At 34.5% G+C, this 12,656-nt stretch overlaps 1 protein-coding gene across 2 annotated transcripts in view; it reads left to right on the forward strand.

The window, feature by feature from the left end:
• CCDC102B (coiled-coil domain containing 102B) overlaps positions 1-12,656 on the forward strand; it is a 93,292-nt gene that overhangs the window by 38,737 nt on the left and 41,899 nt on the right. For both annotated transcript variants that reach the window (XM_039238742.1, XM_039238741.1), the window contains exon 4: positions 4,342-4,458. In XM_039238742.1, coding sequence (XP_039094673.1) covers positions 4,342-4,458 — 117 coding nt within the window. The remainder of the gene's footprint in view (positions 1-4,341; positions 4,459-12,656) is intronic.

Consider the following 12,656-nt stretch of genomic DNA (forward strand, 5'->3'; position numbering starts at 1 on the left):
GGGAAGAAACGGTGGGTTTGGTATTTGGGTAGATTGAGTTATGATGTATTATTAATAACATTGACATAAATATTGAATGCAATATTCCACAAAGCCCAGATCTTTGGAATAAGCAATAACTACCTAATCATTTTAGATAATTTTGAAGGATAAAATAGTGAGGCAAAATCAAAATAATAGGGTGTGTTAGATTATATTTTTGTGCCCTTATGAAATGAGATTTTCTTTTCCCGCTTGACCTAAATAACTAAGAAAATATTTTTATTTATATGTTACACAATCTTCTTGTTTTCCAGAATCATCTTCAAAAAGACATTCTACTCCATGCTAATTATAATGTACTAGAATAAATATTTACATATAATGTTGCTAATTTTCCAGAAGCAAATTATGGCAGATATTTCTGAAGTCAGAGAGATGACAAGTTGCCTGGTTTAACTGTTCACAAATACTGAAGTATGAAAAGAGGAATTTTATAGAGGAATTTTGGAATTATCTTAAGGTGCAATCTCAGAGGAAAAGAGTCTTAACAAAGGACTATGCTTAAATAAAAGGACCTGAACTTGGAAAATGCTTTCCAATGCCGACTCATTCACTTTTTCCAGTACCTTCTATTTCTATAACTTTCAATTTAAGTAATGTGATATATCACTTGTGGATGACATTCATAATTCTGATAAATGAATAATCTTTAACATCTATACATCCACAGCTTTCCACTTTTCAGCTGCTAATTAGATTTTACTTATAACTACATTAATCTGAACCTGAATTTGAATAAGTAAGTGGCAAAATTAACGTGATTTTGAGTCCAGAGGATAATTTTTAAATGATCATCATGCTCAAATTTTCATAAAGAGGAGTATAGCTGTTTCATTAACCTGGCCATCAGGTTGTTGTTTCTTTTCTTTGTTATTTTTGTCTTAATTGCCTTCACTGTACAATATTTTGTTTACTGTTTTTAATCTTTTTTTTTCTTTTCTTTTTTCTTTTCTTTTCTTTTCTTTCTTTTCTTTTCTTTTCTTTTCTTTCTTTTCTTTTCTTTTCTTTTCTTTTCTTTTCTTTTCTTTTCTTTTCTTTTCTTTCTTTTCTTTTCTTTTTCTTTTTCTTTTTTTTTTAGGCCTGGAGTGTGTAGGAACAGTGAGAAGGTCAGAGTGACCAACACAGTAAAGGCCAAGAGTAGGGGATGAGGTTTGGTTTGGTAGGTTTCAGACCCAGTCGGTCAGTAAGGATTATAAGGATCCATTATATTCTGAATGGATTGGGAAGCCATGGGAACAACTTGAGCCTCAGAGTTACTTGACCTGAATTACTTTTAAAATTCTTTGATTGCTATTTTGGAAGAGGGACTACAGAGCTACTTGGAGAAGCAGGCCTCGTTGGCAGCCACTAAAATAACTAATGTGAGAGACCATGGTGGTGTTTGATCAGGACACTAGTGGTGCAGGTAGAGAAGTGGTTGGATTTATTGTAGATTTTGAAGGCAAAATTGAATTATTTTGATTTTAGTTTGGATATGACACATCAGAGAAAGAAAGGAGTTAGAAATAAATCCAGTATGTTTGGCCTGATCAAAGGAAAAATTGGAGCTGATCCTTCCTAAGATAGCAAAGACTGGAAGAGAAATAGGTTTCAGGGAAGTTCTTAACTTGTCTTTGTGATGTTTTACGTTTTGGATACCTACAGAAGTGACAAGTAGGAAGTTGAACTGACGGGAGACTTGCAAGATGGAACTAGACATTTGGACATTGTCAGGATTTTGACCAGCGTGCAGGGCTGTGGGTGCACATCAGCCATCCAAAGGCATAAGAACCGAGCTTTGAGACACCCCAACATCTGGCTATATTTTCCAACTTTTCTCATAAATTCTTCTAAAGGGAAGGATTACTAGATGCATTTAAATTTTTCTTTTATTGTTCTTTTTTCTTTGAAATTTTGAAGTTGCTCTCTTCTTGATTTACGAGTGCAATATAATATTCATTTCCCCCCAAAGATAGTGATTATATTTTTAATAACATTTACTTTCATATCTTAAATTATACCATTTATCTTTTTTTCCTGGCAGACATTTTATTTTACAATCTTGGCTGCTTTTTTATGTTATTGGTTTCTTCACATGTCCAGAGATCCATGATTTTCCATTGTCAATGAAAAATGAAACTGGAGTTATTTTAGGTAATTAGTGTGGATTTCCTATACTGTTGTGTATGAAAATTCATTTTCTTGCCTTCTCCTTTGAGTGGCAAGTTTGATTGAAAGTTCTGTTGACAATGAGAAGGCTTATTGATTGACCTAATTCCCTGAGAATTAATGGACCAGATTTCAGAAGTTAAGCTAAGGGCATTCAATTACTGGAATGAGTTGGATTTTTACTTTAGTGAACTTGACCCAAAACCTGTTACTTTGATTTAACCCTTTCAATCCATTATTTTCTTAAGCAAAGTGACTTATTTTATTTTATTTTTAATTTAATTTTGGCCAGAGATTAATGCCACGTTGTCTATTTACATGAAAGTGAGGTGAACCATGCATAGACAGACTTGTACTGAACTCCGTGGTATTGTGTCCTCGTCCACATTTGCCTTCCGTGGGGAGTTCTCCATGTTACTAACTCTGAACATGGAACCTCTCTGTACTTTGTAAATCAACCCCCTAACTACATTGTAGCTCATTTCTAGTCTATGTCTATAAACTGTTTGCCTCTCAGTAAACTATTCCAGTGGCTTTCAGCTTTATAATTATAGATGTAGTAACTGGTTTGTGATTAAGAACTCTAGTAATGAATTTGGCAAGAACACTCTTAAAATTTGCTTCTTCCATTCCTAGCTTTGTGATTTGGGAAAGTTGCTTAAGCCTAGTAAAAATATCGTTTATTTTTCTTTAAGGTAAGGCTAATAATAATACCTAACACATAGGATTACTCTAGAATTAACTAAGGAAATATATATCAAGTCCAGTTCCTAGAGACTAACACATACTTAATATTTTTATTAACAATGATAATATTATGAGTAATGTTATTTTTAATTTTAAATAGGTAGTATAATGTTTGCTTTTATTTTCTAACATATAGTGGGATTGCATACAAATTATATAATATAAATTCTGAAAACATTTACCTACTTGTTTTAGGGAAAATATAAATTAGAACAATGTTATATGTGTATTAGACATACAGATGTGTTAAATTTTGTATTTCTGTTGAAAACTATAAGAACAACTGTGGAGAAAATTTACTATATATTTACAGGATTTTTCTCACTTTTGTATGTTTCTCTTTATAGACTATTTTTTGAGCAGTTTTAGATTCACAGCATAATTGAATGGAAGGTACATATAATTGCCATATGCCACCTGTCTCACTTAAGCATCCCTCTTCCACTATCGATGTCCTCCTCCAGAGGGGCACATTTGTTACAAATGATGAACCTGTATTGACACATCACTATCACCCAAGTCCGGAGTTTACCTCAGAGTGTACTCTCAGTGTTGTACACCCTCTGGGTTTCGACAAGTGCGTAACGATATGTGTCCACCAACATCATCCCAAATAGTTTCATTGCCCTAAAAATCTCTGTGCTCCATCTGTTCATCCCTTCCTACCTACAACCCTGAAAACCACCAGTTTTACATTGTCTCCATGGGCTCCCTTTTTCAGAATGTCACATAATTATAATTATACAGTAAGTAGCCTTTTCACATGGGCTTCTTTCACTCTGGAATATGCATTTAAGTTTCCACCATGTCTTTTCATGGCTTGAGTGCTCATTTCTTTTTTTGTGCTGAATAATATTCCATTATCTGGATATGCCACTCTTATGTAGCAGCTCCATATTGCATTTTATTGGCATCTTTTATAAATATGTTTTTACTAATTCTAGCATTATAAAGATGTATTTTTTCCATTGCCCAAGTTTGTCTCTGTTGTAATCTATACACTCGTTAGACTTCATAGAAAGTAGGCATTAAGTAGAGTCACAAAGGGTACTGTGTTACAAATACTCAAGACTATTAAATCAGTGTTAATTGGATTCACTTAGAATCCAGTTGGTCAATTATCAGGAATATGTAAGCAAGTTTTATCCAGTTTTCAAATGATGAATTTAGATTGCTAAAGCTTTGCTGATTTGTTTTTGAACAACTTAGGATTTTTCAAATACAAATAAAGAAATAAATATTTTAACTACATTATCAAAACAACAGTAAAACCTGCCGGAATCCACATAGAAAACAAACAAACAAAAACTAAACTAAAAGTAAAATGAAAACTAATGTGGATTATACTGGAGCCAGCCTTTGGAGCCTCATGTATTTATAATTTTAACTTCTGTCTTTTTTCAGTTTAACATTATTCCTGGTCAACATGAAAGTGAAATGAAAGAAATATTGAGAGATATAAAAGAAGAGTCAAAATGTCAAACCAGCAAGGATAGAATGATCTACGAGTTAAGAGTTGAGGTAAGGTATTGGATAAGGATTATAATACCAAAATATACCTGATTTTATTAAGTGATATACTATTTTAAGAAGTATAGCTGAGGCATCTTTGGTTACTTTTTGAAGAACAATGCTGCTGAAAATCAAAAATAATATAATCAGTTTATATGTGGTTTAAAAATACTGCAAGATGACACTGACTCATTACTAGATTGGAATTACTTGACTTTCATAAAGGCAGAATATTTGATTTAAAAAAAACCTTTAGAAAAAAAATTTTTAAATTAAAAAAAACCTTTAGAGACTCTTGAATGCTGAGAACAAACTGAGGGCTGATGGAGGTGGGGGGAGGGGATGGGGGGTGATGGGCATGGAGGAGGGAACTTGTGGGGATGAGCACTGGGTGTTATATGGAAACCAACTTGACAATAAACTATATAAGAAAAAAACAAAAAAATAAAATAAAAATGAAAAAATCTTTAGAGCCAATACAATTCTAACTGTGGGTTAAAACTTATTAAATGTTCGGTAGGCTTCTGGATCTCATGTGTCAGGACCAGTGACACACAAAGTGTGTTGCACGTAGTGGAATTAATGTAGCTTTTGGCAGCTAGCGACAGTGTGAGGCGGGCAGGGTGACCTCACTTTTGTTGGTTACTTCATTTCTTAGGTATGCCCAGTGAAATGGTGAAAACATTTATTTTCAACACTTCTACCACCACCACCACCAAAAGAATTTTCACAGATTGTAAACTCTGTTTTTTCTATGTCATGTTAACAAAGGAGGAAATATTTAGGGGATTGAATTATTTGCACTGCATAGAAAATTGTGTAGTGCACTAAAAGTGATAAATCATAAATTACTTATTTTGTATCGTAATTCTGGAAGAATGTCTTGGATACCAAAGTGTGGGAGCAATTCAGAAAATACAGGCTGGGAGGAAGGGGATTTGTATTAGGTGGTTTCTCTTCATAAAACTCTGTAAAGACTGAGCTCATACCATAGTATATTTTATATCAGATGAACATAGTGCAGTGGAAAATGAATAACTCATAGATTTTGGAGCTTGAAGTGGCTCCATCGCTGATTACTTTATTCTGGTCAACTCCTTATGCCTCTCTCTCTAGGTCTCAGTTTACAGATGAAAATAATGGAAATAAGAATAATAAAAGTTATCACACAGGATTTTTGAAAAGATCACACACTACAAAGGAAAACTTGTTGGAGACAGCTTGCCCTAATTTGGGGAGTTGCCACTAAATTGTTCAGGAGAAAGAGCTCTTCCCGATTGCATCAGTGCCATCCCTCACCACCTCTTCCCCGAGTCATAAAGGGGGCTTGGGAAAGGGGAAGACAGATGGAGAGAGCCAAGATGAGAAATGCCGATGTGTTGAGGATAATTCTTCCTACCAGTTAGGTCAAAGGGGAAAATGGTGGTTTCTATGATGATTGTTTTCTAAGAGGAATCAAACCATCAGGAGAAACACCACTTTTTCTTGGCCCTGAAATCAGAGAAGCATCGTAGATTAAGCTTTTGTGCAACATGTATAAAAGCCTACTCAGCAGTTAGAGACAAAAACAGAAAAAGACACATCTGGCTGTTTATTGTAAGCCTCCTCAAAGGCCAAGGACATGATCTTATATCATCATTTTCAGATGCACTGGGAGCCATTGCAATATAGGATCTCTGATATACAACTTTTTTAGTTTGATTTGGTGAAAAGTTCTAAGACTCATTTATTAGTCATGTGGCCTTGAGTAAGCTTTTTCATATCTATACAACCCAAATGTGATACAAACAGTTTACGCAGCTACAGGTAATCTTCCACAAGACATTCAAGTACTATGATAAATGATGTTATGGTTTAAAATTCTTGGTAAAGCACTGAAAGCTGAAAGCAAATGAAAGACATGAATTGGCTATGTTTGTGCACGTGAGTGGTATATACAATTGAATTAAATTACAGAAAGAAAGCTTTGTTCAAAAGAAAACAAATAGGGGCGCCTGGGTGGCCGAACCCGTTGAGTACCAGTCTGAGTTTCAGGTCAGGTCATGACCTCAACGTTCATGAAATGGAGCTCTGTGTCCAGCTCCACACTGACAGTACGGAGTCTCCTGGGGATTTTCTCTCTGTCCCTCTCTCTCTGCCTCTCCCCTGCTTGTACTCTCTTTCTCTCTCTCTCTATTTCTCAAAATAAATTTTAAAAATTTAAAAAAAAGAAAAAGAAAATACTGAGACAGATTCTTAATACAAATGACAAGTTTCTGTGTGTGTATGTTTGTGTGTGGATGTGTAAGTGTATGTTATATATGTGAGTGTATTTGTGTTCATTTAAGTCTTAAATTAGGATAAAAGCTACTTTCTTTCCTTAGAAAAGAAGATACATAACCACCCTTTGTTGGCATCATTGTACATTTTACATTGGCTGTGTTTAGGTCTCTAATATCATATCATAATATGGAATATGTTTTTATAAAGGTCATTGTGTGACTGTACACAATTAAAGTATAAACTATTTTTAAAAATCAGGATTTTTTAGACATATAACCAATATTGTAGTATGTATGTGCACATATGTCTTTGGGTATTTAAAAATGGCTTAAATTCCTAGAAATGGTATGCCTTAGGCAAGAGAATGTTTAGTTTTTAAGTCTTTTATACACTTTGCCAAGTTGTCTTTAGAAAAACATTGTCTCAATTCACATTCTCACCCACATGCAGAGTCTAAGCACACTCATCTCATTAGTCTATAGTCAAGAGTGTATATTATTATTTTTAATATTTTCATAAGTGATTTTGAAATTGCCATTTTAATTTGCATTTTACTTGTCTAAACATAAATTTCTGGTGGTTTGCTCATTTTTCAGATATAGTATTTTTATAATAGCTACCATTTACTGATAACTTCAAAGATGTCATATGTATAATGCTGGACCATTGAATTTTAAGATCTCATTTAATATTAAATATTTTAACTATTCTTTTTTAATTTTAATTTTGTCATTTTAAAAATTTTAATTCCAGTATAGTAACATACTTTTTTGAATGAAATACTTTTGTTTTATGATCTATATATATTCTTGTCTAGTTTTAAAGGAAACAACCTTAAGTTTGTTTAGGTAAAGTTATAAAATCGCCTCAAAACATTGTTGAAATAATCGTTTAGTTCCAGTTTTTCAGAGGTGTGCACTCAGATTCAGACTGTTAGCAAGTTAGGCCACTTACCAAGGCCACATAGCTAATGAGTTTTAATCTAGAAACCAAATGCCAACAGCTGGTATTCAACATTGCTGTTCTGGTCTATCACCCTTTGAGTCTGCTGGAGAAACGTAACAGATTTTCAAACAATATTGTTCGAATTGAGGGAAAAATAGTATTTGAATATCAAGCATCACAATTGTTTAACATTGATGATCCCCATTTACGATGGACAACTTTTAAAACTGTTACTAACAGACTCAGCAATTTGATAATAGTATTGCCCTCACTTGACCAGTGTGTCCTAGTTATTTCTTGAACTGCCCAATTTTTTCAGAAGTAAGCTTCTCATTGTAGAAATTTGGTCAAAGAAGTTCAAAATGGAGTATTGGCAAAAAAAGCCCCAGAGTATTTACATAATTGGCTCTTCTGGCCAATGTGTTAAGGCGGTGAATTCTCTGAGCACAAAGTCATTGGATAAATGAATAGTTCTCAATAAATGCATATGCATAACAAATACATTTAATTTTTTTCTCCATATTTAAGATCAAGGTCCCTCAAACTGGAAATGAAAAAAATGTTTTATTTATTTGTTATTGAGAGGGAGAGAGAGAGAGGGAGAGGGAGGAGAGAGAGAATGCATTGTATGGGGGGAAAGGGCAGAGAGAGAGAAGGAAAGAGAGAATCCCAAGCAGGCTCCATACACACAGGGCTGGATCTCATGAAAGATGAGATCATGACCTGAGACAAAATCAAGAATGACGCTAAACCAACTGAGCCATCACGTGCCGCCAAGAGGAATTTTGCTTAAAATGGAAATTAACTAGCATTTTGAATCAAGAAGTCACTATTTCTTTCTACAATCCAGCTGCTGCTTGGATACTGTCTTATAGTAAGTGTACTTACCAGTTTGCAGCTCAAGTAGGTTTCCTCAGATTTTTGTGTCAAGGCAGGGGAAAATCTAAAGAACAGAAAAATGTTTTTATTCTATGTTAAAAAAAAGAAAAAATATTTTCAAGGTGTTTTCTTAAATTATAGTTCAGTCTTTAATTCTGTATATACTCTATGGTGGAATGGGATCTAGTACATTCCTGACTGCTGTGTAATTTGGAAATGGACCTGCCCGAGACACCTGCCTTCAGTGAAGGATGTAGAATTCATCCAGAATTATAGTTAAGTGCATGTTTTAGGCTGGGTGAGAACTATGTAGCGGATTTGGATGATGCTGGGGGAGTTGACCTAGTTACAACTTTTAAATGAAAAGTTGCCTGGGATTTTAGTTACTGCCAGAGCTAAATAGTATTATCTTTGACTGGCAGGGAGTTGTATAATTAGAAATTCAGTGCCATCATAACTCAGTTTTCTGAGATTCTCACAATAGCTGGTAATCTAATTTGATTTAAATCTCTTGTACCTCACACCTCTTACTGACTTTATATGTTGTAGCAAAGTGGGTTAGATTACTGAGAATACTCTAAATGTATCAGAAATAATTATATAATTTCGAAACAGGATACTGATGGTGGAAAGCAAGTCAATTTAGGAGTCTATTAGTGATATGGATTTGAGCATTCTGGCACATTCTGGGCTTATATTGACAGACCTCAGGGAACAGAATCTCTAAAGAGAAATTTGATATGAGTAAACCACTAGAGAAAAATAATATTCTGGGAAAACTGAAAATTAAACTGTCACACATGGATATGTTTTCTGCTTATTTAGACAAATACAAGTCTAAATAGTCCAATTATCCAAGACCAAAACTGTCACTTGTCTTCCATTTACATAAGAATGATGAATATAAAATTGAACAACAAATGAAAGCCTGTGATGGTTTATCCAAAAAGTATTAGGTGCCTTGAGTAACTTTTTTTTTTTTTTCCAAAAAAGGGTTAGAATTGTGTAGGGTGGGCAAAAGTATTTGAAACTCCTTTGCACAGATAACCCATGAGCAGTGTTTTTTCCTGATGGCCAGGTGTTCAGAATGCTTTCCAGCTATATCAGATTGATGATTTATTTACAATCTGAGATTGTTTTCCAAAGTGTAAGTTTATCCAAAGGACACAAAATGCTGATTCAAAAGGGGCACATGCACCCCGATGTTTATAGCAGCACCATCAACAACAGCCAAATTATGGAAAGAGCCAAATGTCCACTGACTGATGAATGGATACAGATGTGATACACACACACACACACACACACACACACACACACACACACACACTGGAATACTACTCAGTGGTGAAAAAGAATGAAATCCTGTCACTTGCAACAAAATGGATGGATCTACAGGGTAAGTATGAAATAAGTCAAAGAAAACTGCCATATGACTTCACTCATATGTGGAATTTCAGAGGCACAACAGATAAACATAGGGGAAGGGAAGGAAAAATAAGATAAACACAGAGAGGGAGGGGCACCTGGGTGGCTCAGTAAGTTAAGCAACCGACTTCATTTCAGGTCATGATCTCGCAGTTGTGAGTTACAGCCCTGTGTCAGGTTCTGTACTGACAGCTCAGAGCATGGATGCTGCTTCAGATTATGCATCACTCACTGCCCTTCTCCTATTTGTGCTCTGTCTCTGTCTGTCTGTCTGTCTCTCTCTCAAAAACAAATAAGCATTAAAAAATAAAAAGGAAGGCAAACCATAAGACACTCTTAAATACAGAGAACAATCTGAGAGTTGCTGAAGGGGAGGTGGGAGGGTGTATGGGCTAAATGGGTGGTGGGCATTAAGGAGGGCACTTGTTGGGATGAGCACTGGGTAAGTGATGAGTCCCTGGGTTCTAGTCCTGAAGCCAGTACTACAGTGAATGTTAACTAACTTGAATTTAAATAAATTTTAAAAAATTTCCTTCCTGTATTTATTAGATAGAAAGCAACCTATTGAAGATTATGAAGTGCATGGGAAAAGAAGACACTGGATTAATTAAAACTGTGCCAACCCCAAGTCAACTAGTGTTTTCCTGATGACCTACCTAAGGCCTCCACTCCGATGCCCTTCAGGTCTTGTTCTCTCTTAGATGAATACTCATATGTTTGGGGCCTTTCCTAACCCTTCGGCCCATAATTTCTATATATGTCTTTCAAAATCCACTTTACTCCTTTCTGTAGAGGCAGTAAGTGAACTTACCAAATTCACATAAACATGCTTATTTACATTTCCATGTTATCTTAACACTTACTATTCTCAATGCTTCAAATTCAAAACTGCTTTCCTAAATCTGTTACAGTTGTATTGAGTAAGGGTTCAACTAGCCAATGAAGAGAAATATTCTATTTTACATTAGATTTAGAACTTTTCCATTATCATCCTCAAAATCTTTCCCTCCGAAAACATGTTTTCATATGAATTAAGTGAGCATTCATACTTCTCTGTCAAAATTCCAGTTAATGTGAACACATAAAAGGCAAAGAAGCTTGTCTGTTTATATGGGAGATCGTAGCTTTATTTTGCAACAGTGCATGGCTTACAGCGGGTGCCATGGATGTGGGGAAACTTAAAGGTACATATCAAAAAGAAGAGGACCTTCTATTTCAACCTTTTATGAGGTTGAAAGAAAAAAGAATCAAAGTGGAGGGAGGGCATAGCTCTGTATATGTCCATACTCATTTGGTATGTTTTATATTTGACTATACTCCATATTTTCCCAGCACATTGATTTCATCAGTGATTCACCACTGATACAGCTTGTGAATGTGATGTTTTAAAGGATGACCACATCAAGAAACTAGAGGCTAGTCTCCTAACTCCTAAAGATATGCCCAATTTTCCTATTATACTCTACCATCTGGGGTTAACTGAAAAATTCAGTATCCTCTGAACTTATTATTGAATTCATTTATTTTTTAAGTAGCATTGGATATTTCTCTCAATTATTAGAAATTCTCCTATATTTTAAATATTTAAGCAATAGAAAATATTATTAATTATTAGATAACCTCTATAAATATAAAAATTTAAAACTTTGTTCATAATATGTTGTAATCCTGGTAAGCATGAGTGGCTATTGGAATAATTATTTTTTATGCAATTTTTAATTTTAATTCCAGTATAATTCCAGTATAGTTAATTCAGGTGTACAGTATAGTGATTCAATAATTCTATATATTACCCAGTGCTCATTATGATAAGTGTACACTTTAATCCCCATCACCCATTTCTCCCACCCCCACTTCCCATCTTCCCTCTGGTAAGATATGCTCTACATCTGTGCTCTACTTCTGTGCTCTACAGTTAAGAGTCCATTTTTTGGTTTTTCTCTTTTTTCTTCATTGTTTCTTAAATTCAACATGGATAAAATCATATGGTATTTGTCTCTGAATGATTTTTTTTTTTTGCTTGGCATTTTACTCTCTAGCTCCATTCATATTGTTGCAAATGGCAAGGTTTCATTCTTTTTTTATGGCTGAATAATATTCCATTATAGATAGATGATAGATAGATGGTAGGTAGATAGATAGATAGATAGATAGATAGATAGATAGATGATAGACAGATAGATAGATACCACCACTTCTTTATACATTTGTATAAAGCAACCCTTGGGTTGCTTCCAAAATTTGACTATTATAAATAATGCTGCAATAAACATAGGAGTGCCTATATCTTTTTTAATTAGTTTCTTTCTATTCCTTGAATAAATACCCAGTAGTGCAATTACTGTATAATGGGGTAGTTCTATTTTTAATTTTAGGGGGGAACCTCCATGCTGTATTCCACAGTGGCTACACCAGTTTGCATTTCCACCAACAGTGCACAAGGGTTCCTTTTTCTCTGCGTCTTCACCCATACCTGTTGTTTCTTGTGTTGTTGATTTTAGCCATTCTGACAAGTATGAAGTGACATTTCATTGTTTTTGATTTGCATATCCATGATGATGAGTGGTGTTGAGTATCTTTTGATGTGTCTGTTGGCTATCTGGCTATCTTTGGAGAAATGCCTGTTCATGTCTTCTGTCCATTTTTAAATTGGGTCCATTTTTTGGTGTTGAGGTATATAAATTATGTATCTT

The sequence above is a fragment of the Hyaena hyaena genome, unplaced genomic scaffold, assembly GCF_003009895.1.
Source record: "Hyaena hyaena isolate Hyena2069 unplaced genomic scaffold, ASM300989v1 scaffold_145, whole genome shotgun sequence".
NCBI lineage: Eukaryota > Metazoa > Chordata > Mammalia > Carnivora > Hyaenidae > Hyaena > Hyaena hyaena.